The sequence below is a fragment of the Pseudorasbora parva genome, chromosome 6, assembly GCF_024679245.1.
Source record: "Pseudorasbora parva isolate DD20220531a chromosome 6, ASM2467924v1, whole genome shotgun sequence".
Classification (NCBI taxonomy): domain Eukaryota; kingdom Metazoa; phylum Chordata; class Actinopteri; order Cypriniformes; family Gobionidae; genus Pseudorasbora; species Pseudorasbora parva.
Window position 1 is genome coordinate 629,173 of NC_090177.1, and position 26,639 is coordinate 655,811.

Below are 26,639 nucleotides of genomic sequence, written 5' to 3' on the forward strand. Positions count from 1 at the left end.
TTTCCAATATAGTGAAGGTCAGTAGTAAAATTATAGGTGTCCAGCAGAGTAGCCTTTCTGTCCTGTATGATAGACAGGTAGTTAGGAAGGTCAACGCAGTTATCTCTGATAGCTCCCACCCCCTTCATTCTGAGTTCCAGATATTGCCTTCCGGGTTTCGGTACCGTTTACCTCCAGTGAAGAATAACAGATATAAGCATTCATTCGTCCCGAGAGCCATCTTGTTTATGAATTCAGCCCGGAGGAGTAGACAGACTATAACTATTAAATAGTGATGGGGTTATTATTATTATTATTATAATATGTATAGTATTGCTTGTTTTTGATGATGTTGTTGCTGAAATGGGGTTGGTTATGAAATTGTTTATGAAAATGTCAGATTTTACTTTAACAAGGGCCAGTTACATAAATTATTTCTTATGTGTTTTTGTCTTGTATTTGTGCATCTGTAAACTGTTCTGTGTTTATCTTGCTGCAAAACCAATTGCCCTATGGGGACAAATAAAGTATAAAGTCTAAGTCTTGTACAGAATGGCATTGTTATATTTGTAATATTGCTTACTTAAACCTGTGGACTATAGGCTACCAAGTAGCAATCCACATCAACAGTGTAAAAATAGGCCAGTTCCAGACTCGGCAACACTGAACCGAGCGCCTTTAAATAGTTTTTGTTTGAGAGGGGTTTTTAAAAAGAAAAAATTAGCAGAAAAGTGTTTTTCTCTTTTTGTTTTGTTTTTTGTTTTGATTAGATTTTGACATGCTTCAAAGCCTGCAACAATAGGAGACCAGACCATAACCAGGTAGGCTAAATACACTCACCTGAAGGAGTATTAAGAACACACACTAATACTGTGTTTGACCCCTTTCACCTTCAGAACTGCCTTAATTCTACGTGGCATTGATCAACAAGCTGCTGAAAGCATTCTTTAGAAATGTTGGCCCATATTGATAGGAGAGCATCTTGCAGTTGATGGAGATTTGTGGGATGCATATCCAGGGCACGAAGCTCCCGTTCCACCACATCCAAAAGATGCTCTATTGGGTTGAGATCTGGTGACTGTGGCGGCCATTTTAGTTCAGTCAACTCATTGTCATGTTCAAGAAACCAATTTGAAATGATTGGAGCTTTGTGACATGGTGCATTATCCTGCTGGAAGTAGCCACCAGAGGATGGGTACATGGTGGTCATAAAGGGATGGACATGGTCAGAAACAATGCTCAGGTAGACCGTGGCATTTAAACGATGCCCAATTGGCAGTAAGGGGCCTGAAGTGTGCCAAGAAAACATCCTACACACCATTACACCACCACCACCAGCCTGCACAGTGGTAACAAGGCATGATGGATCCATGTTCTCATTCTGTTTAGGCCAAATTCAAGGAACTTGAAACTGGAGACACATTCAACAGCCATTCCATTGATGTCACTTGACCTACAGACCTGTTTCTCTCCTACCATTCATAGCGAAAACACTAGAAAGAGTTGTTTTAAAGTCTCCAGGTCTCATCTTTCCTCTCACAGTCTAATCAACTGGACATAAACCAGTCAGGTTTCAAAAAGGGCCACTCAGCTGAGACGGCATTATTGTCAGTTACTGAAGCCCTGCGGCTGGCTAAAGCTGCATCCAAATCATCAGTCCTCATCCTCCTTGATCTGTCTGCTGCCTTTGACACTGTGAATCATCAGATTCTCCTATCCACCCTCTGTCACATGCCTGTCCTGTCTTGTGTGCACATGTGGGTTTGTCAGTATGGCCTTTGTGCTTCTGTCATTGTCTGATCCCTCCCCCTTGTTATCTGATTAGTGTTGATTTCTCCCACCTGTTCCCTCTTGATTTCTTCCCCTTATAAGCTCCTTGTGTTTGTCAGTCTGTGTTGGATCCTTGTCTCATGTTTGCGTCTCCCCTTCCTCCTGTGATTTCTATTTGGTATGTTTGAGTTTTTGTTTTATGTTCTATTATGTGTTTCAGCCCCCTCGTGGGTGTTTTGTTTTGTATTTGTTTCATTTTGACAATAAATTATCATTTTTCTCCTGCACTTGAGTCCTCACACCATTTCCATCGCCTGTGACGTAACATAAGGATCCAACCCTAGAGGATTCAGCAAGAGGATTTTTTTGTTTTTGTTTTGTTTGTTGTTTGCTCGTTGGACTATGGAGCTAACCAGGTGCGTACAGGTGATGCGGCAGGTGAACTCTAAATACATCCGCCAACAGGGGGCGGGTGTAAGAGAGTTCGCCTGTCAATTCCTCAAGGAGGTGCATCACCTGTACCTTAACGACACAGAGAAGGCAGAGGTTTTTAACCTCTGCCTGGACATGCCTCTCAGTCCCACGGAGGTGGAGAAAATGGGGACTCCGGACTTTTGGGAGTTTGTGGACCGGCTGGACTCCAGTCCCTCTAGGACCAGGGTCCGGATAGCTCCGGTGGTCCCTGTTCCGGTGGTCTCCAGACGGAAGAGGAGAAGGAAGGCTCCCTCCGTGCCTGCTCTGGTGGTCCCAATTCCGGTGGTCCCAATGCCGGTGGATCGCGTTCCGGTGGTCCCATTGCCGGTGGATCGTGTTCCAGTGGTCCCTTTGCCGGTGGATCGTATTCCGGTGGTCCCGATTCCAGGGGTTCCAGTACCGGTGGATCGTATTCCGGTGGTCTCTTTGCTGGCAGATCGTATTCCGGTGGTCCCAGTACCGGCGGATCGTGTTCCGGTGGTCCCTATGCCGGTGGATCATGTTCCGGTGGTCCCGATTCCGGAGGATCGTATTCCGGTGGTCCCAGTACCGGCGGATTGTGTTCCAGTGGTCCTGAAACGGAGGAGGAGAAGGAAGTCTCCCTTCGTGCCTGTGCCGGTGGATCGTGTTCCGGTAGTCCCTGTGCCGGTGGATCGTGTTCCGGTGGTCCCTGTGCCGGTGGATCGTGTTCCGGTGGTCCGTGTGCCGGTGGATCGTGTACCGGTGGTCCCTGTATCGGTGGATCGTGTTCCGGTGGTCCCTGTACCTGTGGATCGTGTTCCGGTGGTCCCTGTGCCGGTGGATCGTGTTCCGGTGGTCCCTGTGCCGGTGGATCGTGTTCCGGTGGTCCCTGTGCCGGTGGATCGTGTTCCGGTGGTCCGTGTGCCGGTGGATCGTGTACCGGTGGTCCCTGTATCGGTGGATCGTGTTCCGGTGGTCCCTGTACCTGTGGATCGTGTTCCGGTGGTCCCTGTGCCGGTGGATCGTGTTCCGGTGGTCCCTGTGCCGGTGGATCGTGTTCCGGTGGTCCCTGTGCCGGTGGATCGTGTTCCGGTGGTCCCAGTGCCGGTGGATCGTGTTCCGGTGGTCCCAGTGCCGGTGGATCGTGTTCCGGTGGTCCCAGTGCCGGTGGATCGTGTTCCGGTGGTCCCAGTGCCGGTGGATCGTGTTCCGGTGGTCCCTGTACCGGTGGATCATGTTCCGGTGGTCCCAGTGCCGGTGGATTGTGTTCCGGTGGTCCCAGTTCTGGTTGTTCCTATGCCGGTGGACTCTGTTCCGGTGGACGCCGCTGGGCCGGAGATGCCTCCCAGGCGTCCAGCTCTCACCGCGCCTCCCAGGCGTCCAGCTCTCACCGCGCCTCCCAGGCATCCAGCTCTCACCGCGCCTCCCAGGCGTCCAGCTCTCACCGCGCCTCCCTGGTGCCCTGCTCTGCCTGCGCCGCTGAGGCTTCCTGCTCTGCCTGCGCCGCTGAGGCGTCCTGCTCTGCCTGCGCCGCTGAGGCGTCCTGCTCTGCCTGCGCCGCTGAGGCGTCCTGCTCTCCGTGCGCCCCTGAGGCGTCCTGCTCTCCGTGCGCCCCTGAGGCGTCCTGCTCTCCGTGCGCCCCTGAGGCGTCCTGCTCTCCGTGCGCCGCTGAGGCGTCCTGCTCTCCGTGCGCCGCTGAGGCGTCCTGCTCTCCGTGCGCCGCTGAGGCGTCCTGCTCTCCGTGCGCCCCTGAGGCGTCCTGCTCTCCGTGCGCCGCTGAGGCGTCCTGCTCTCCGTGCGCCGCCCCGGCGCACTGGCCTGCCCGCGCAAAACCAGCACCCTGCTCTGACCGCGCCGCCCTGGGTGCCTGAACTTTGTGGGCCACCATGGCCTCCTGAAAATTTTGTTTTCCCTATTCCCTCCTTGTTGACCCCTCCCTTGTTTGTTCCTTCCTTCTCTGTTTCCCCTGTTCCTCCGGTCCTGCCCTGGTCTGTCCCGCCCGTCCCGCCCTGGTCTGTCCCGCCCGTCCCGCCCTGGTCAGTCCCTCCCGTGCCCCCCTGGTCAGTCCCTCCCGTGCCCCCCTGGTCAGTCCCTCCCGTGCCCCCCTGGTCAGTCCCTCCCGTGCCCCCCTGGTCTGTCCCGCCCGTCCCTAGTGGAGCGTCTGGTAGCCGCTCCTTAAGGAGGGGGTAATGTCACATGCCTGTCCTGTCTTGTGTGCACATGTGGGTTTGTCAGTATGGCCTTTGTGCTTCTGTCATTGTCTGATCCCTCCCCCTTGTTATCTGATTAGTGTTGATTTCTCCCACCTGTTCCCTCTTGATTTCTTCCCCTTATAAGCTCCTTGTGTTTGTCAGTCTGTGTTGGATCCTTGTCTCATGTTTGCGTCTCCCCTTCCTCCTGTGATTTCTATTTGGTATGTTTGAGTTTTTGTTTTATGTTCTATTATGTGTTTCAGCCCCCTCGTGGGTGTTTTGTTTTGTATTTGTTTCATTTTGACAATAAATTATCATTTTTCTCCTGCACTTGAGTCCTCACACCATTTCCATCGCCTGTGACGTAACACCCTCTCATCACTGGGCATCACAGGGACTCCTCTCCACTGGTTTGAGTCCTATCTCACAGGTAGCTTTTTTTAAGGTTGTCTGGAGAGGAGAGGTATCCAAAAAACACATCAACTGACCACGGGGGTTCCTCAGGGCTCACTGCTTGGACCTCTCCTCTTCTCCATTTACACTACATCACTGGGACCCATTATTCAGGCACACAGCCTCTCATATCATTGTTATGCTGATGACACACAAGCTCTACCTCTCCTTGGAACCAGATGATCCGACAGTAGCTGCACGAATCTCAAGCTGTCTGGCGGACATCTCGGCATGGATGAAAAAACATCACCTGCAGCTCAATTTAGCAAAGACTGAGCTGCTCGTCTTCCCTGCTAATCTGACCATACAACACGATTTTACCAGCTGTCCTTCAAAAACCACATCTCAAAGACAGCTCGGTCATGCAGGTTTGTGTTGCACAACATCAGGAAGATCAGACTGTTCCTTACATAGCGTGCAACACAGCTTCTTGTCCAAGCCCTGCTCATTTCTAGACTTGACTATTGCAATGCGCTTCTGATGCGTGATTCCTCACCCCGTAATACTGGTGGAGAATGCGGGCAGATTTGGGAGGAAACACCGACAAGCAAACCCGCCCAAATTAATTTTGGCCGTGTCTGTCATTTTTTAAAACTTTTTTCCCCTTCCCTTGGTGTCTTTCCAGGCAGCTGCTCCTCCTCAGTCATGGAAGTGTTGTTAAAGCATCTCACGGAGGCAAATTGTGGAACCGCGCCGCCCAACGAGTTCCACCACCAGATCCCCGCGCTCAGGCCACGCAGCTGTTACTGCGTAACCAAAACTCCATCAGGGCATGATAGAGAAAAATAAACCTTAAGAGAAACCAGACTCAGTCGGGGTGCCAGTTCTCCTCTGACCTATTAACACACCGTGTATGATTATTATTCTGGCAACCTTACAGGTCAGAAAACATATTAGATCACAATATTCAAAATTTCTGGGTATCACTCAAGAGGCGGGATTATAGAGGATAACTAACCTTAACTACCTAGTGTACTTCACCTAGTGTGCACTACCTGTAAATAAACATAACTACCTAGTGTACTTCACCTAATGTCCACTACCTAGTGTACTTCACCTAGTGTTCATTACCTAGTGTACTTCACATAGTGTGCACTACCTAGTGCACTTCACCTTGTGTGCACTACCTAGTTTACTTCATCTAGTGTGCACTACCTAGTTTACTTCATCTAGTGTGCACTATCTAGTGTACTTCACCAAGTGTGCACTACCTAGTGTACTTCAACTAGTGTGCACTACCTAGTTTGCTTCACCTAGGGTGTACTACCTAGTGTACTTTATATAGTGTGCAGTACCTAGTTTACTTCACCTAGTGTGATGAGAGAGGCCCCCTATGGGAATCCAGAGATTCGAGAAGATCAGAGAAACACAGAATTGTCACCCCAAAAAACCCAAAGGGGTACCCCTTATAAATTTTTTGGGTTGGAAAAACATGTATCTCAGATCTTCTTGAAACTCTAGATTCTGATAGGGGGCACTGAGGCGTAGACAGTAGTGCACGTGTGGTGGCCCTAGAGCCTTCCAGAGCTGAACAGGAGCCAAAAACATAAAGACATGCCTCTTCCCAATTATTGAGCGCCGCCAGATAACCGGTCCGCGGACACATTGTTTAAAGATGATATTTCACATTTAATATACATTTTCATGGATTAAAACACCTCTGCTGTACTAGGCAAACTCAACCGCACACATTCATCTAACTTTTGAGTAATATGAGTTCTTAATTTGCATAGAAAAAGCAGTGTCCATGGGCCCCTTATTTGGGTGCCACTGCATAAATTGGAAATGGGATGCCTTTGTGTTTCCGCTCCTGAGGGCTGTAGGGCCACCAGACTTGCGCTCCAGTGTACGCTTCCGTGCCACCTATGGGAATCCAGAGATTTAAGAAGATCAGAAAAACTCAAAATTGTCACCCCAAAAAACCCATACCCCTTATATATTTTTTGTGTCTGAAAAACATGTATTTCAGATCTTCTCGAAACTCTGGATTCTGATAGGGGGCACTGAGACGTAGACAGGAGTGCAAGTGTGGTGGTCCTAGAGCCTTCCAGAAGTGAACGGGAGCCAAACACATAAAGACAGGCCTCTTCCCAATTATTGAGCGCCGCCAGATAAGCAGTCCGCAGACATAGTGTTTATAGATGATATTTCACATTTAATATACATTTTCAAGGATGAATGAAACTCTACTGTACTAAGCAGACCCAGACCCACTTCTGATGGAACATTTGCAATGGACTGAACTGGAACATCATGAGTCCTTGATCACTTGGAATCCACTATGGAGTTGATTTATTTATTTAATTTCATTTACAAAATTGTGCACTATGCAGCAAAAGCAGCATTCTATATGTATATAGGTGAGTTTGGGTTGTTTTAAATGTTTGTTTTTTTTAAATATTTAAATATCATAGAGTTGTTTGTGTTTGTATGGATTGGCTGTACACATGAAAACACAACGGTGTAATTTTCAGATTTATCCATTCTGGGTTTTTAAAAATAGTGGTTTCAGGCTCCCAAAATGCTGGATCTGTCTGGACGAAAAACTGATATAATTCATTTATTTGGTGCTTTTTTACCAGTTGATGTGGAATAATACTCTGTGTGTGTGTGTGTGTGTGTGTGTGTGTGTGTGTGTGTGTGTGTGTGTGTGTGTGTGTGTGTGTGTGTGTGTGTGTGTGTCTGTGTGTGTGTCTGTGTGTGTGTTGGGTTTTCATTCAGTAGAGCTCAATGAATCACAAGAGATGAACATTGAAACTTCAGTTCTATGGGATATAACATCAGCTTCAATGCTGAGTGATTGATTAATTATTGATCTCATTAATTAGCTGATTTGCTCCAATAATGAGTTAACGAGTCCTCCAGGTGGTACAAATGGTGTTCTGTTTGGCTTTAAAAGACTTGGTTGGTTTGGACATTTTGCTGGCATTTGCTTTCTTAGTGGCTTGGGTTGTGTTATACAATGGGCTTGATTAAAGTTACCGTTTTAATGGTTCTTTATCACCAGTTGGTGTGTCATGGTGAGTTATTTTTTTGTTTGCTTAACGTAAATTGTATTATTTGTTTTTGTTTAATATCTGTGTTTTCCAGTTTTCAGCTCCCCAATTGAAGCGGTATCCTTGGATCCTTCCTGGAGTAATGCTGGAAAAAGTTTGTAGACCTCTTTGTGTTTCTTAATCTAATGTTCTGTTGTTGTGTTAAAGAGTATGAGTTTAATAACCCATTTGTAGTGATGGCCAAATGAGGCTTCCTGAACCACTGAGGCTTTCCAGCCCATTGGTTCACCAAAAGGTTCATTTACCTGAAGCCTCATGAAACAGTGTGCTCCCTAGTGACACCTGCTGTGCAAAGCAATGCATCGCACACAAGTCTATTCATCCTGAGCAACCAAATTATCATACTGTGGGCACACCCTTTTTCTATTGCCTGTGTATTAATAAAGTATTTTACTCTGCTTGTATTAACCTATGCACACACAACTCACACAAACACACAACTTTGTGTTCAACTATTCAGTAGTTCTTTGGGTTAGTGATGAGTGAATGCCCAGAATGATTGTAAATAAATTATTGTGAGTGCAGTGCTTATGGGACTGGAATTGTGGAACAGCAAACTGCAACAGGGATGGGAAAGCTTTCCCTAATACAGTCTAGTCTTATAATAATATTAATAATAATAATAATAGCAATAATATATATATATATATATATATATATATATATATATATATATATATATATATAATAATAATAACACTAGGCCTACTACTAATATATATATATATATATATATTGGTGATTCTTCAATTGGGGGAACTTTTATGTACCCGGGTTATACATTCATGTTAAAAATATATATAATATACATTATAATAATAATTACGTAGTATACACACTACTAGATATACAACTAGATATAGGCTAATTTACTCTAATAATCTACTGAACTATGTATAATTTACTCTAATAATCTACTAAACTAAGTAAAATGTAATATAATATATAATACAAGCTATGATATATGATGATATCGCTACTACATACAACCAACACCTCAACACCAATGCAAATGCCTACTGCAAACCCCACAAGAGGCGCGAGGTTTCGAACCACTTTTGTCCGAAAGCGATACTCCGAATGAAGCAATGACGTATTCAACAGAAAACGAGGCCTCGTTTTTCATCGTCACGTGATTTTCACGGAAACGATACAAGCCTCGAATTGGGGCTTCATCTGGAACGCCCCTTTTTGCTCGACACAAGCTCCGGAGCCTCGCTTCAGATGTCCCATCACTACCCATTTGCATGGTTCTTGTTACTTTTGGTGTTAGCTGAGGGATCTGGTTCTGTCAACGCCACCTTAACCCAGAATAATGCTGAGGGATCTGGTTCTGTCAGCTCCACCTTAACCCAGAATAATACTGAGGGATCCGGTTCTGTCAACTCGCCCTTAACCCAGAATAATGCTGAGGGATCCGATTCTGTCAACTCCACCCTCACCCAGGATGATGCTGAGGGATCTGGTTCTGTCAGCTCCACCTTAACCCAGAATAATACTGAGGGATCCGGTTCTGTCAACTCGCCCTTAACCCAGAATAATGCTGAGGGATCCGATTCTGTCAACTCCACCCTCACCCAGGATGATGCTGAGGGATCTGGTTCTGTCAACGCCACCTTAACCCAGAATAATACCGAGGGATCCGGTTCTGTCAACGCCACCTTAACCAAGAATAATGCTGAGGGATCTGGTTCTGTCAACTCCACCTTAACCCAGAATAATGCTGAGGGATCCGGTTCTGTCAACTCCACCCTCACCCAGGATGATGCTGAGGGATCTGGTTCTGTCAATGCCACCTTAACCCAGAATAATACTGAGAGGTCTGGTTCTGTCAACGCCACCTTAACCCAGAATAATACTGAGGGATCCGGTTCTGTCAACTCCACCTTAACCCAGAATAATGCTGAGGGATCCGGTTCTGTCAACTCCACCCTCATCCAGGATGATTCTGAGGGATCTGGTTCTGTCAACTCCACCTTAACCCAGAATAATGCTGAGGGATCCGGTTCTGTCAACTCCACCTTAACCCAGAATAATGCTGAGGGATCTGGTTCTGTCAACTCCACCCTCACCCAGGATGATGCTGAGGGATCTGGTTCTGTCAACTCCACCTTAACCCAGAATAATGCTGAGGGATCCGGTTCTGTCAACTCCACCTTAACCCAGAATAATGCTGAGGGAGCCGGTTCTGTCAACTCCACCTTAACCCAGAATAATGCTGAGGGATCTGGTTCTGTCAACTCCACCTTAACCCAGAATAATGCTGAGGGGATCTGATTCTGTCAGCCGGCTCGGGGGGGATCCGGTTCTTCATCCTGGATGATGAGGGGTCTGGCTGATGGTTATATTTTGGCTGTTTCTTAACTGTTTGCATGATCCAAGATTTTGTGTAACAAAATAAATTTTATATTTCTGAATGTGTTGGTTTGTTAACCCTACTTTGCTTGTAGAATAAGCTCTTTACAGACTCTTGGGTTAGTTTGTAATGCTATTAGCATGTGGGTAACGGGTGGCCTGTCTTGAGGTTGGGTCTTGCCCAACAATTCTTGCACTAAAGTTCTGTCAACACTGCTTCTTACTTTAATTTCTTAGACTATGACAGGACATTGCTAGCAATATCTAAAGCAGAAAGAAGGACTGGTTTGTCCAACATTTGTTACATGCGTTTTGTGGCGCTAAAGATTTGTTTTCATCCATTTCTTTAGGTTTCTAATCTTACATCAAACCAAGTGACTTCTCATATGATACAGGTGTTCATTACTTCAAGTATTTAAAGGGTTTCAGTGTGACAACGGCACGTCTAGAATCATATTTTCTAGAATGGTATATCAACTGTTTTGAGAGCATAATGTTTATTTCCAATGGCTGCATTGCTCAATACTGCAAATTTATCATTTGGGATATTTTTGTTTTACTGACTAGCCAAGCAAATACATTTAAGTTGAATCCACTCTCAAATCTTGATCTAAACTAATTTATAACAAAATGTAGGCTAGATGAGATTCATTGTGCAGACGGCTTCATTGGCCACAGTGGAATATTGTAAGGTTGTGTTGAATTGAGGTTAACTTTTTAGTGATTAAGGGAGTGACCTTTCCACACTTTTTTTTTTAAGGTGACATATCCATTCAGAATTTTAATTGGTTATTTATACAGGAGTCCATGCCTATGCAGTGTTTGCTTTTCTGTTCAAATAATAGTTTGCGACTGTAGCCCTTTTGATTTTATCTGAAGCATTTATCCTGGGATGTGTAGGTTGTTGCTAGATGACACAACACATTCATGACGTTCTATTTAAAGGTTTTTGACTTCTGAAGAAAATGTTTCGGGTCTTGTTTATTTGTGTACTAAAATCTGCAATGCGTTGTAACCTCTTTCTCTGAGTTTGCTGAGAGTACTGCAGGTGCGAGTGAGTTTTTCTCTGCTTTCTCTTAACTTACACAATGTTTCTGCTTCAAAGTTTTGGAGCGTAGATCTATTCTAAGCAGTTGTTTGTGATTGTAAAAACCATATCTTTTAGCTGTCGGAGAATTTGTCAATTTCGATAGCGTATAATCAGCTTCTACAGTGCTGCTGTGGTTTTTCCTGACACTATTGGAAAAAAAACAGTATTGTACAGAATGGCATTGTTATATTTGTAATATTGCTTACTTAAACCTGTGGACTATAGGCTACCAAGTAGCAATCCACATCAACAGTGTAAAAATAGGCCAGTTCCAGACTCGGCAACACTGAACCGAGCGCCTTTAAATAGTTTTTGTTTGAGAGGGGTTTTTAAAAAGAAAAAATTAGCAGAAAAGTGTTTTTCTCTTTTTGTTTTGTTTTTTGTTTTGATTAGATTTTGACATGCTTCAAAGCCTGCAACAATAGGAGACCAGACCATAACCAGGTAGGCTAAATACACTCACCTGAAGGACTATTAAGAACACACATCATACTGTGTTTGACCCCTTTCACCTTCAGAACTGCCTTAATTCTACGTGGCATTGATCAACAAGCTGCTGAAAGCATTCTTTAGAAATGTTGGCCCATATTGATAGGAGAGCATCTTGCAGTTGATGGAGATTTGTGGGATGCATATCCAGGGCACGAAGCTCCCGTTCCACCACATCCAAAAGATGCTCTATTGGGTTGAGATCTGGTGACTGTGGCGGCCATTTTAGTTCAGTCAACTCATTGTCATGTTCAAGAAACCAATTTGAAATGATTGGAGCTTTGTGACATGGTGCATTATCCTGCTGGAAGTAGCCACCAGAGGATGGGTACATGGTGGTCATAAAGGGATGGACATGGTCAGAAACAATGCTCAGGTAGACCGTGGCATTTAAACGATGCCCAATTGGCAGTAAGGGGCCTGAAGTGTGCCAAGAAAACATCCTACACACCATTACACCACCACCACCAGCCTGCACAGTGGTAACAAGGCATGATGGATCCATGTTCTCATTCTGTTTAGGCCAAATTCAAGGAACTTGAAACTGGAGACACATTCAACAGCCATTCCATTGATGTCACTTGACCTACAGACCTGTTTCTCTCCTACCATTCATAGCGAAAACACTAGAAAGAGTTGTTTTAAAGTCTCCAGGTCTCATCTTTCCTCTCACAGTCTAATCAACTGGACATAAACCAGTCAGGTTTCAAAAAGGGCCACTCAGCTGAGACGGCATTATTGTCAGTTACTGAAGCCCTGCGGCTGGCTAAAGCTGCATCCAAATCATCAGTCCTCATCCTCCTTGATCTGTCTGCTGCCTTTGACACTGTGAATCATCAGATTCTCCTATCCACCCTCTCATCACTGGGCATCACAGGGACTCCACTCCACTGGTTTGAGTCCTATCTCACAGGTAGCTTTTTTTAAGGTTGTCTGGAGAGGAGAGGTATCCAAAAAACACATCAACTGACCACGGGGGTTCCTCAGGGCTCACTGCTTGGACCTCTCCTCTTCTCCATTTACACTACATCACTGGGACCCATTATTCAGGCACACAGCCTCTCATATCATTGTTATGCTGATGACACACAAGCTCTACCTCTCCTTGGAACCAGATGATCCGACAGTAGCTGCACGAATCTCAAGCTGTCTGGCGGACATCTCGGCATGGATGAAAAAACATCACCTGCAGCTCAATTTAGCAAAGACTGAGCTGCTCGTCTTCCCTGCTAATCTGACCATACAACACGATTTTACCAGCTGTCCTTCAAAAACCACATCTCAAAGACAGCTCGGTCATGCAGGTTTGTGTTGCACAACATCAGGAAGATCAGACTGTTCCTTACATAGCGTGCAACACAGCTTCTTGTCCAAGCCCTGCTCATTTCTAGACTTGACTATTGCAATGCGCTTCTGATGCGTGATTCCTCACCCCGTAATACTGGTGGAGAATGCGGGCAGATTTGGGAGGAAACACCGACAAGCAAACCCGCCCAAATTAATTTTGGCCGTGTCTGTCATTTTTTAAAACTTTTTTCCCCTTCCCTTGGTGTCTTTCCAGGCAGCTGCTCCTCCTCAGTCATGGAAGTGTTGTTAAAGCATCTCACGGAGGCAAATTGTGGAACCGCGCCGCCCAACGAGTTCCACCACCAGATCCCCGCGCTCAGGCCACGCAGCTGTTACTGCGTAACCAAAACTCCATCAGGGCATGATAGAGAAAAATAAACCTTAAGAGAAACCAGACTCAGTCGGGGTGCCAGTTCTCCTCTGGCCTATTAACACACCGTGTATGATTATTATTCTGGCAACCTTACAGGTCAGAAAACATATTAGATCACAATATTCAAAATTTCTGGGTATCACTCAAGAGGCGGGATTATAGAGGATAACTAACCTTAACTACCTAGTGTACTTCACCTAGTGTGCACTACCTGTAAATAAACATAACTACCTAGTGTACTTCACCTAATGTCCACTACCTAGTGTACTTCACCTAGTGTTCATTACCTAGTGTACTTCACATAGTGTGCACTACCTAGTGCACTTCACCTTGTGTGCACTACCTAGTTTACTTCATCTAGTGTGCACTACCTAGTTTACTTCATCTAGTGTGCACTATCTAGTGTACTTCACCAAGTGTGCACTACCTAGTGTACTTCAACTAGTGTGCACTACCTAGTTTGCTTCACCTAGGGTGTACTACCTAGTGTACTTTATATAGTGTGCAGTACCTAGTTTACTTCACCTAGTGTGATGAGAGAGGCCCCCTATGGGAATCCAGAGATTCGAGAAGATCAGAGAAACACAGAATTGTCACCCCAAAAAACCCAAAGGGGTACCCCTTATAAATTTTTTGGGTTGGAAAAACATGTATCTCAGATCTTCTTGAAACTCTAGATTCTGATAGGGGGCACTGAGGCGTAGACAGTAGTGCACGTGTGGTGGCCCTAGAGCCTTCCAGAGCTGAACAGGAGCCAAAAACATAAAGACATGCCTCTTCCCAATTATTGAGCGCCGCCAGATAACCGGTCCGCGGACACATTGTTTAAAGATGATATTTCACATTTAATATACATTTTCATGGATTAAAACACCTCTGCTGTACTAGGCAAACTCAACCGCACACATTCATCTAACTTTTGAGTAATATGAGTTCTTAATTTGCATAGAAAAAGCAGTGTCCATGGGCCCCTTATTTGGGTGCCACTGCATAAATTGGAAATGGGATGCCTTTGTGTTTCCGCTCCTGAGGGCTGTAGGGCCACCAGACTTGCGCTCCAGTGTACGCTTCCGTGCCACCTATGGGAATCCAGAGATTTAAGAAGATCAGAAAAACTCAAAATTGTCACCCCAAAAAACCTATACCCCTTATATATTTTTTGTGTCTGAAAAACATGTATTTCAGATCTTCTCGAAACTCTGGATTCTGATAGGGGGCACTGAGACGTAGACAGGAGTGCAAGTGTGGTGGTCCTAGAGCCTTCCAGAAGTGAACGGGAGCCAAACACATAAAGACAGGCCTCTTCCCAATTATTGAGCGCCGCCAGATAAGCAGTCCGCAGACATAGTGTTTATAGATGATATTTCACATTTAATATACATTTTCAAGGATGAATGAAACTCTACTGTACTAAGCAGACCCAGACCCACTTCTGATGGAACATTTGCAATGGACTGAACTGGAACATCATGAGTCCTTGATCACTTGGAATCCACTATGGAGTTGATTTATTTATTTAATTTCATTTACAAAATTGTGCACTATGCAGCAAAAGCAGCATTCTATATGTATATAGGTGAGTTTGGGTTGTTTTAAATGTTTTTTTTTTTTTAAATATTTAAATATCATAGAGTTGTTTGTGTTTGTATGGATTGGCTGTACACATGAAAACACAACGGTGTAATTTTCAGATTTATCCATTCTGGGTTTTTAAAAATAGTGGTTTCAGGCTCCCAAAATGCTGGATCTGTCTGGACGAAAAACTGATATAATTCATTTATTTGGTGCTTTTTTACCAGTTGATGTGGAATAATACTCTGTGTGTGTGTGTGTGTGTGTGTGTGTGTGTGTGTGTGTGTGTGTGTGTTGGGTTTTCATTCAGTAGAGCTCAATGAATCACAAGAGATGAACATTGAAACTTCAGTTCTATGGGATATAACATCAGCTTCAATGCTGAGTGATTGATTAATTATTGATCTCATTAATTAGCTGATTTGCTCCAATAATGAGTTAACGAGTCCTCCAGGTGGTACAAATGGTGTTCTGTTTGGCTTTAAAAGACTTGGTTGGTTTGGACATTTTGCTGGCATTTGCTTTCTTAGTGGCTTGGGTTGTGTTATACAATGGGCTTGATTAAAGTTACCGTTTTAATGGTTCTTTATCACCAGTTGGTGTGTCATGGTGAGTTATTTTTTTGTTTGCTTAACGTAAATTGTATTATTTGTTTTTGTTTAATATCTGTGTTTTCCAGTTTTCAGCTCCCCAATTGAAGCGGTATCCTTGGATCCTTCCTGGAGTAATGCTGGAAAAAGTTTGTAGACCTCTTTGTGTTTCTTAATCTAATGTTCTGTTGTTGTGTTAAAGAGTATGAGTTTAATAACCCTTTTGCATGGTTCTTGTTACTTTTGGTGTTAGCTGAGGGATCTGGTTCTGTCAACGCCACCTTAACCCAGAATAATGCTGAGGGATCTGGTTCTGTCAGCTCCACCTTAACCCAGAATAATACTGAGGGATCCGGTTCTGTCAACTCGCCCTTAACCCAGAATAATGCTGAGGGATCCGATTCTGTCAACTCCACCCTCACCCAGGATGATGCTGAGGGATCTGGTTCTGTCAACGCCACCTTAACCCAGAATAATACCGAGGGATCCGGTTCTGTCAACGCCACCTCAACCAAGAATAATGCTGAGGGATCTGGTTCTGTCAACTCCACCTTAACCCAGAATAATGCTGAGGGATCCGGTTCTGTCAACTCCACCCTCACCCAGGATGATGCTGAGGGATCTGGTTCTGTCAACGCCACCTTAACCCAGAATAATACTGAGGGATCCAGTTCTGTCAACTCCACCCTCATCCAGGATGATTCTGAGGGATCTGGTTCTGTCAACTCCACCTTAACCCAGAATAATGCTGAGGGATCCGGTTCTGTCAACTCCACCCTCACCCAGGATGATGCTGAGGGATCTGGTTCTGTCAACGCCACCTTAACCCAGAATAATACCGAGGGATCCGGTTCTGTCAACGCCACCTTAACCAAGAATAATGCTGAGGGATCTGGTTCTGTCAACTCCACCTTAACCCAGAATAATGCTGAGGGATCCGGTTCTGTCAACTCCACCCTCACCCAGGATGATGCTGAGGGATCTGGTTCTGTCAACGCCACCTTAACCCAGAATAATGCTGAGGGATCCGGTTCTGTCAACTCCTCCCTCATCCAGGATGATTCTGAGGGATCTGGTTCTGTCAACTCCACCTTAACCCAGAATAATGCTGAGGGATCCGGTTCTGTCAACTCCACCTTAACCAAGAATAATGCTGAGGGATCTGGTTCTGTCAACTCCACCTTAACCCAGAATAATGCTGAGGGATCCGGTTCTGTCAACTCCACCCTCACCCAGGATGATGCTGAGGGATCTGGTTCTGTCAACTCCACCTTAACCCAGAATAATGCTGAGGGATCCGGTTCTGTCAACTCCACCTTAACCCAGAATAATGCTGAGGGAGCCGGTTCTGTCAACTCCACCTTAACCCAGAATAATGCTGAGGGGATCTGATTCTGTCAGCCGGCTCGGGGGGGGGGATCCGGTTCTTCATCCTGGATGATGAGGGGTCTGGCTGATGGTTATATTTTGGCTGTTTCTTAACTGTTTGCATGATCCAAGATTTTGTGTAACAAAATAAATTTTATATTTCTGAATGTGTTGGTTTGTTAACCCTACTTTGCTTGTAGAATAAGCTCTTTACAGACTCTTGGGTTAGTTTGTAATGCTATTAGCATGTGGGTAACGGGTGCCCTGTCTTGAGGTTGGGTCTTGCCCAACAATTCTTGCACTAAAGTTCTGTCAACACTGCTTCTTACTTTAATTTCTTAGACTATGACAGGACATTGCTAGCAATATCTAAAGCAGAAAGAAGGACTGGTTTGTCCAACATTTGTTACATGCGTTTTGTGGCGCTAAAGATTTGTTTTCATCCATTTCTTTAGGTTTCTAATCTTACATCAAACCAAGTGACTTCTCATATGATACAGGTGTTCATTACTTCAAGTATTTAAAGGGTTTCAGTGTGACAACGGCACGTCTAGAATCATATTTTCTAGAATGGTATATCAACTGTTTTGAGAGCATAATGTTTATTTCCAATGGCTGCATTGCTCAATACTGCAAATTTATCATTTGGGATATTTTTGTTTTACTGACTAGCCAAGCAAATACATTTAAGTTGAATCCACTCTCAAATCTTGATCTAAACTAATTTATAACAAAATGTAGGCTAGATGAGATTCATTGTGCAGACGGCTTCATTGGCCACAGTGGAATATTGTAAGGTTGTGTTGAATTGAGGTTAACTTTTTAGTGATTAAGGGAGTGACCTTTCCACACTTTTTTTTTTTTTTAAGGTGACATATCCATTCAGAATTTTAATTGGTTATTTATACAGTATTCCATGCCTATGCAGTGTTTGCTTTTCTGTTCAAATAATAGTTTGCGACTGTAGCCCTTTTGATTTTATCTGAAGCATTTATCCTGGGATGTGTAGGTTGTTGCTAGATGACACAACACATTCATGACGTTCTATTTAAAGGTTTTTGACTTCTGAAGAAAATGTTTCAGGTCTTGTTTATTTGTGTACTAAAATCTGCAATGCGTTGTAACCTCTTTCTCTGAGTTTGCTGAGAGTACTGCAGGTGCGAGTGAGTTTTTCTCTGCTTTCTCTTAACTTACACAATGTTTCTGCTTCAAAGTTTTGGAGCGTAGATCTATTCTAAGCAGTTGTTTGTGATTGTAAAAACCATATCTTTTAGCTGTCGGAGAATTTGTCAATTTCGATAGCGTATAATCAGCTTCTACAGTGCTGCTGTGGTTTTTCCTGACACTATTGGAAAAAAAACAGTATTGTACAGAATGGCATTGTTATATTTGTAATATTGCTTACTTAAACCTGTGGACTATAGGCTACCAAGTAGCAATCCACATCAACAGTGTAAAAATAGGCCAGTTCCAGACTCGGCAACACTGAACCGAGCGCCTTTAAATAGTTTTTGTTTGAGAGGGGTTTTTAAAAAGAAAAATTAGCAGAAAAGTGTTTTTCTCTTTTTGTTTTGTTTTTTGTTTTGATTATATTTTGACATGCTTCAAAGCCTGCAACAATAGGAGACCAGACCATAACCAGGTAGGCTAAATACACTCACCTGAAGGACTATTAAGAACACACACTAATACTGTGTTTGACCCCTTTCGCCTTCAGAACTGCCTTAATTCTACGTGGCATTGATCAACAAGCTGCTGAAAGCATTCTTTAGAAATGTTGGCCCATATTGATAGGAGAGCATCTTGCAGTTGATGGAGATTTGTGGGATGCATATCCAGGGCACGAAGCTCCCGTTCCACCACATCCAAAAGATGCTCTATTGGGTTGAGATCTGGTGACTGTGGCGGCCATTTTAGTTCAGTCAACTCATTGTCATGTTCAAGAAACCAATTTGAAATGATTGGAGCTTTGTGACATGGTGCATTATCCTGCTGGAAGTAGCCACCAGAGGATGGGTACATGGTGGTCATAAAGGGATGGACATGGTCAGAAACAATGCTCAGGTAGACCGTGGCATTTAAACGATGCCCAATTGGCAGTAAGGGGCCTGAAGTGTGCCAAGAAAACATCCTACACACCATTACACCACCACCACCAGCCTGCACAGTGGTAACAAGGCATGATGGATCCATGTTCTCATTCTGTTTAGGCCAAATTCAAGGAACTTGAAACTGGAGACACATTCAACAGCCATTCCATTGATGTCACTTGACCTACAGACCTGTTTCTCTCCTACCATTCATAGCGAAAACACTAGAAAGAGTTGTTTTAAAGTCTCCAGGTCTCATCTTTCCTCTCACAGTCTAATCAACTGGACATAAACCAGTCAGGTTTCAAAAAGGGCCACTCAGCTGAGACGGCATTATTGTCAGTTACTGAAGCCCTGCGGCTGGCTAAAGCTGCATCCAAATCATCAGTCCTCATCCTCCTTGATCTGTCTGCTGCCTTTGACACTGTGAATCATCAGATTCTCCTATCCACCCTCTCATCACTGGGCATCACAGGGACTCCACTCCACTGGTTTGAGTCCTATCTCACAGGTAGCTTTTTTTAAGGTTGTCTGGAGAGGAGAGGTATCCAAAAAACACATCAACTGACCACGGGGGTTCCTCAGGGCTCACTGCTTGGACCTCTCCTCTTCTCCATTTACACTACATCACTGGGACCCATTATTCAGGCACACAGCCTCTCATATCATTGTTATGCTGATGACACACAAGCTCTACCTCTCCTTGGAACCAGATGATCCGACAGTAGCTGCACGAATCTCAAGCTGTCTGGCGGACATCTCGGCATGGATGAAAAAACATCACCTGCAGCTCAATTTAGCAAAGACTGAGCTGCTCGTCTTCCCTGCTAATCTGACCATACAACACGATTTTACCAGCTGTCCTTCAAAAACCACATCTCAAAGACAGCTCGGTCATGCAGGTTTGTGTTGCACAACATCAGGAAGATCAGACTGTTCCTTACATAGCATGCAACACAGCTTCTTGTCCAAGCCCTGCTCATTTCTAGACTTGACTATTGCAATGCGCTTCTGATGCGTGATTCCTCACCCCGTAATACTGGTGGAGAATGCGGGCAGATTTGGGAGGAAACACCGACAAGCAAACCCGCCCAAATTAATTTTGGCCGTGTCTGTCATTTTTTAAAACTTTTTTCCCCTTCCCTTGGTGTCTTTCCAGGCAGCTGCTCCTCCTCAGTCATGGAAGTGTTGTTAAAGCATCTCACGGAGGCAAATTGTGGAACCGCGCCGCCCAACGAGTTCCACCACCAGATCCCCGCGCTCAGGCCACGCAGCTGTTACTGCGTAACCAAAACTCCATCAGGGCATGATAGAGAAAAATAAACCTTAAGAGAAACCAGACTCAGTCGGGGTGCCAGTTCTCCTCTGGCCTATTAACACACCGTGTATGATTATTATTCTGGCAACCTTACAGGTCAGAAAACATATTAGATCACAATATTCAAAATTTCTGGGTATCACTCAAGAGGCGGGATTATAGAGGATAACTAACCTTAACTACCTAGTGTACTTCACCTAGTGTGCACTACCTGTAAATAAACATAACTACCTAGTGTACTTCACCTAATGTCCACTACCTAGTGTACTTCACCTAGTGTTCATTACCTAGTGTACTTCACATAGTGTGCACTACCTAGTGCACTTCACCTTGTGTGCACTACCTAGTTTACTTCATCTAGTGTGCACTACCTAGTTTACTTCATCTAGTGTGCACTATCTAGTGTACTTCACCAAGTGTGCACTACCTAGTGTACTTCAACTAGTGTGCACTACCTAGTTTGCTTCACCTAGGGTGTACTACCTAGTGTACTTTATATAGTGTGCAGTACCTAGTTTACTTCACCTAGTGTGATGAGAGAGGCCCCCTATGGGAATCCAGAGATTCGAGAAGATCAGAGAAACACAGAATTGTCACCCCAAAAAACCCAAAGGGGTACCCCTTATACATTTTTTGGGTTGGAAAAACATGTATCTCAGATCTTCTTGAAACTCTAGATTCTGATAGGGGGCACTGAGGCGTAGACAGTAGTGCACGTGTGGTGGCCCTAGAGCCTTCCAGAGCTGAACAGGAGCCAAAAACATAAAGACATGCCTCTTCCCAATTATTGAGCGCCGCCAGATAACCGGTCCGCGGACACATTGTTTAAAGATGATATTTCACATTTAATATACATTTTCATGGATTAAAACACCTCTGCTGTACTAGGCAAACTCAACCGCACACATTCATCTAACTTTTGAGTAATATGAGTTCTTAATTTGCATAGAAAAAGCAGTGTCCATGGGCCCCTTATTTGGGTGCCACTGCATAAATTGGAAATGGGATGCCTTTGTGTTTCCGCTCCTGAGGGCTGTAGGGCCACCAGACTTGCGCTCCAGTGTACGCTTCCGTGCCACCTATGGGAATCCAGAGATTTAAGAAGATCAGAAAAACTCAAAATTGTCACCCCAAAAAACCCATACCCCTTATATATTTTTTGTGTCTGAAAAACATGTATTTCAGATCTTCTCGAAACTCTGGATTCTGATAGGGGGCACTGAGACGTAGACAGGAGTGCAAGTGTGGTGGTCCTAGAGCCTTCCAGAAGTGAACGGGAGCCAAACACATAAAGACAGGCCTCTTCCCAATTATTGAGCGCCGCCAGATAAGCAGTCCGCAGACATAGTGTTTATAGATGATATTTCACATTTAATATACATTTTCAAGGATGAATGAAACTCTACTGTACTAAGCAGACCCAGACCCACTTCTGATGGAACATTTGCAATGGACTGAACTGGAACATCATGAGTCCTTGATCACTTGGAATCCACTATGGAGTTGATTTATTTATTTAATTTCATTTACAAAATTGTGCACTATGCAGCAAAAGCAGCATTCTATATGTATATAGGTGAGTTTGGGTTGTTTTAAATGTTTTTTTTTTTTTTTAATATTTAAATATCATAGAGTTGTTTGTGTTTGTATGGATTGGCTGTACACATGAAAACACAACGGTGTAATTTTCAGATTTATCCATTCTGGGTTTTTAAAAATAGTGGTTTCAGGCTCCCAAAATGCTGGATCTGTCTGGACGAAAAACTGATATAATTCATTTATTTGGTGCTTTTTTACCAGTTGATGTGGAATAATACTCTGTGTGTGTGTGTGTGTGTGTGTGTGTGTGTGTGTGTGTGTGTGTGTGTGTGTGTGTGTGTGTGTGTGTGTGTGTGTGTGTGTGTGTGTGTGTGTGTCTGTGTGTGTGTTGGGTTTTCATTCAGTAGAGCTCAATGAATCACAAGAGATGAACATTGAAACTTCAGTTCTATGGGATATAACATCAGCTTCAATGCTGAGTGATTGATTAATTATTGATCTCATTAATTAGCTGATTTGCTCCAATAATGAGTTAACGAGTCCTCCAGGTGGTACAAATGGTGTTCTGTTTGGCTTTAAAAGACTTGGTTGGTTTGGACATTTTGCTGGCATTTGCTTTCTTAGTGGCTTGGGTTGTGTTATACAATGGGCTTGATTAAAGTTACCGTTTTAATGGTTCTTTATCACCAGTTGGTGTGGCATGGTGAGTTATTTTTTTGTTTGCTTAACGTAAATTGTATTATTTGTTTTTGTTTAATATCTGTGTTTTCCAGTTTTCAGCTCCCCAATTGAAGCGGTATCCTTGGATCCTTCCTGGAGTAATGCTGGAAAAAGTTTGTAGACCTCTTTGTGTTTCTTAATCTAATGTTCTGTTGTTGTGTTAAAGAGTATGAGTTTAATAACCCATTTGCATGGTTCTTGTTACTTTTGGTGTTAGCTGAGGGATCTGGTTCTGTCAACGCCACCTTAACCCAGAATAATGCTGAGGGATCTGGTTCTGTCAGCTCCACCTTAACCCAGAATAATACTGAGGGATCCGGTTCTGTCAACTCGCCCTTAACCCAGAATAATGCTGAGGGATCCGATTCTGTCAACTCCACCCTCACCCAGGATGATGCTGAGGGATCTGGTTCTGTCAACGCCACCTTAACCCAGAATAATACCGAGGGATCCGGTTCTGTCAACGCCACCTTAACCAAGAATAATGCTGAGGGATCTGGTTCTGTCAACTCCACCTTAACCCAGAATAATGCTGAGGGATCCGGTTCTGTCAACTCCACCCTCACCCAGGATGATGCTGAGGGATCTGGTTCTGTCAACGCCACCTTAACCCAGAATAATGCTGAGGGATCCGGTTCTGTCAACTCCACCCTCATCCAGGATGATTCTGAGGGATCTGGTTCTGTCAACTCCACCTTAACCCAGAATAATGCTGAGGGATCCGGTTCTGTCAACTCCACCTTAACCAAGAATAATGCTGAGGGATCTGGTTCTGTCAACTCCACCTTAACCCAGAATAATGCTGAGGGATCCGGTTCTGTCAACTCCACCCTCACCCAGGATGATGCTGAGGGATCTGGTTCTGTCAACTCCACCTTAACCCAGAATAATGCTGAGGGATCCGGTTCTGTCAACTCCACCTTAACCCAGAATAATGCTGAGGGAGCCGGTTCTGTCAACTCCACCTTAACCCAGAATAATGCTGAGGGGATCTGATTCTGTCAGCCGGCTCGGGGGGGATCCGGTTCTTCATCCTGGATGATGAGGGGTCTGGCTGATGGTTATATTTTGGCTGTTTCTTAACTGTTTGCATGATCCAAGATTTTGTGTAACAAAATAAATTTTATATTTCTGAATGTGTTGGTTTGTTAACCCTACTTTGCTTGTAGAATAAGCTCTTTACAGACTCTTGGGTTAGTTTGTAATGCTATTAGCATGTGGGTAACGGGCGCCCTGTCTTGAGGTTGGGTCTTGCCCAACAATTCTTGCACTAAAGTTCTGTCAACACTGCTTCTTACTTTAATTTCTTAGACTATGACAGGACATTGCTAGCAATATCTAAAGCAGAAAGAAGGACTGGTTTGTCCAACATTTGTTACATGCGTTTTGTGGCGCTAAAGATTTGTTTTCATCCATTTCTTTAGGTTTCTAATCTTACATCAAACCAAGTGACTTCTCATATGATACAGGTGTTCATTACTTCAAGTATTTAAAGGGTTTCAGTGTGACAACGGCACGTCTAGAATCATATTTTCTAGAATGGTATATCAACTGTTTTGAGAGCATAATGTTTATTTCCAATGGCTGCATTGCTCAATACTGCAAATTTATCATTTGGGATATTTTTGTTTTACTGACTAGCCAAGCAAATACATTTAAGTTGAATCCACTCTCAAATCTTGATCTAAACTAATTTATAACAAAATGTAGGCTAGATGAGATTCATTGTGCAGACGGCTTCATTGGCCACAGTGGAATATTGTAAGGTGGTGTTGAATTGAGGTTAACTTTTTAGTGATTAAGGGAGTGACCTTTCCACACTTTTTTTTTTTTTAAGGTGACATATCCATTCAGAATTTTAATTGGTTATTTATACAGTATTCCATGCCTATGCAGTGTTTGCTTTTCTGTTCAAATAATAGTTTGCGACTGTAGCCCTTTTGATTTTATCTGAAGCATTTATCCTGGGATGTGTAGGTTGTTGCTAGATGACACAACACATTCATGACGTTCTATTTAAAGGTTTTTGACTTCTGAAGAAAATGTTTCGGGTCTTGTTTATTTGTGTACTAAAATCTGCAATGCGTTGTAACCTCTTTCTCTGAGTTTGCTGAGAGTACTGCAGGTGCGAGTGAGTTTTTCTCTGCTTTCTCTTAACTTACACAATGTTTCTGCTTCAAAGTTTTGGAGCGTAGATCTATTCTAAGCAGTTGTTTGTGATTGTAAAAACCATATCTTTTAGCTGTCGGAGAATTTGTCAATTTCGATAGCGTATAATCAGCTTCTACAGTGCTGCTGTGGTTTTTCCTGACACTATTGGAAAAAAAACAGTATTGTACAGAATGGCATTGTTATATTTGTAATATTGCTTACTTAAACCTGTGGACTATAGGCTACCAAGTAGCAATCCACATCAACAGTGTAAAAATAGGCCAGTTCCAGACTCGGCAACACTGAACCGAGCGCCTTTAAATAGTTTTTGTTTGAGAGGGGTTTTTAAAAAAAAAAAATTAGCAGAAAAGTGTTTTTCTCTTTTTGTTTTGTTTTTTGTTTTGATTAGATTTTGACATGCTTCAAAGCCTGCAACAATAGGAGACCAGACCATAACCAGGTAGGCTAAATACACTCACCTGAAGGACTATTAAGAACACACACTAATACTGTGTTTGACCCCTTTCACCTTCAGAACTGCCTTAATTCTACGTGGCATTGATCAACAAGCTGCTGAAAGCATTCTTTAGAAATGTTGGCCCATATTGATAGGAGAGCATCTTGCAGTTGATGGAGATTTGTGGGATGCATATCCAGGGCACGAAGCTCCCGTTCCACCACATCCAAAAGATGCTCTATTGGGTTGAGATCTGGTGACTGTGGCGGCCATTTTAGTTCAGTCAACTCATTGTCATGTTCAAGAAACCAATTTGAAATGATTGGAGCTTTGTGACATGGTGCATTATCCTGCTGGAAGTAGCCACCAGAGGATGGGTACATGGTGGTCATAAAGGGATGGACATGGTCAGAAACAATGCTCAGGTAGACCGTGGCATTTAAACGATGCCCAATTGGCAGTAAGGGGCCTGAAGTGTGCCAAGAAAACATCCTACACACCATTACACCACCACCACCAGCCTGCACAGTGGTAACAAGGCATGATGGATCCATGTTCTCATTCTGTTTAGGCCAAATTCAAGGAACTTGAAACTGGAGACACATTCAACAGCCATTCCATTGATGTCACTTGACCTACAGACCTGTTTCTCTCCTACCATTCATAGCGAAAACACTAGAAAGAGTTGTTTTAAAGTCTCCAGGTCTCATCTTTCCTCTCACAGTCTAATCAACTGGACATAAACCAGTCAGGTTTCAAAAAGGGCCACTCAGCTGAGACGGCATTATTGTCAGTTACTGAAGCCCTGCGGCTGGCTAAAGCTGCATCCAAATCATCAGTCCTCATCCTCCTTGATCTGTCTGCTGCCTTTGACACTGTGAATCATCAGATTCTCCTATCCACCCTCTCATCACTGGGCATCACAGGGACTCCACTCCACTGGTTTGAGTCCTATCTCACAGGTAGCTTTTTTTAAGGTTGTCTGGAGAGGAGAGGTATCCAAAAAACACATCAACTGACCACGGGGGTTCCTCAGGGCTCACTGCTTGGACCTCTCCTCTTCTCCATTTACACTACATCACTGGGACCCATTATTCAGGCACACAGCCTCTCATATCATTGTTATGCTGATGACACACAAGCTCTACCTCTCCTTGGAACCAGATGATCCGACAGTAGCTGCACGAATCTCAAGCTGTCTGGCGGACATCTCGGCATGGATGAAAAAACATCACCTGCAGCTCAATTTAGCAAAGACTGAGCTGCTCGTCTTCCCTGCTAATCTGACCATACAA

At 43.9% G+C, this 26,639-nt stretch overlaps 3 protein-coding genes across 3 annotated transcripts; all 3 read left to right on the forward strand.

Moving 5' to 3' along the window:
- Positions 1 to 9,109: 9,109 nt before the first annotated feature.
- LOC137079128 (sericin-2-like) lies at positions 9,110 to 10,302 on the forward strand. The gene has a single exon (XM_067447092.1). It carries the CDS (start codon positions 9,110 to 9,112, stop codon positions 10,160 to 10,162), a length of 1,053 nt encoding a protein of 350 aa, XP_067303193.1. The 3' UTR covers positions 10,163 to 10,302.
- Positions 10,303 to 15,881: 5,579 nt separating this feature from the next.
- Positions 15,882 to 17,093, forward strand: LOC137079129 (sericin-2-like). The gene has a single exon (XM_067447093.1). The coding sequence runs from the start codon at positions 15,882 to 15,884 to the stop codon at positions 17,091 to 17,093; it is 1,212 nt and encodes a 403-aa protein (XP_067303194.1).
- Positions 17,094 to 22,610: 5,517 nt separating this feature from the next.
- On the forward strand, positions 22,611 to 23,872 carry LOC137078258 (sericin-2-like). Its single transcript, XM_067445412.1, has 2 exons — positions 22,611 to 22,719; positions 22,790 to 23,872. The coding sequence occupies exon 2, from the start codon at positions 22,881 to 22,883 to the stop codon at positions 23,730 to 23,732; it is 852 nt and encodes a 283-aa protein (XP_067301513.1). The 5' UTR covers positions 22,611 to 22,719; positions 22,790 to 22,880; the 3' UTR covers positions 23,733 to 23,872.
- Positions 23,873 to 26,639: the final 2,767 nt, after the last annotated feature.

Bases quoted from the DNA above. Each gene is read 5' to 3' on its own strand.
- LOC137078258 (XM_067445412.1), top strand. From the start codon at position 22,881: ATGTTCTGTTGTTGTGTTAAAGAGTATGAGTTTAATAACCCATTTGCA.
- LOC137079128 (XM_067447092.1), top strand. From the start codon at position 9,110: ATGTCCCATCACTACCCATTTGCATGGTTCTTGTTACTTTTGGTGTTA.
- LOC137079129 (XM_067447093.1), top strand. From the start codon at position 15,882: ATGTTCTGTTGTTGTGTTAAAGAGTATGAGTTTAATAACCCTTTTGCA.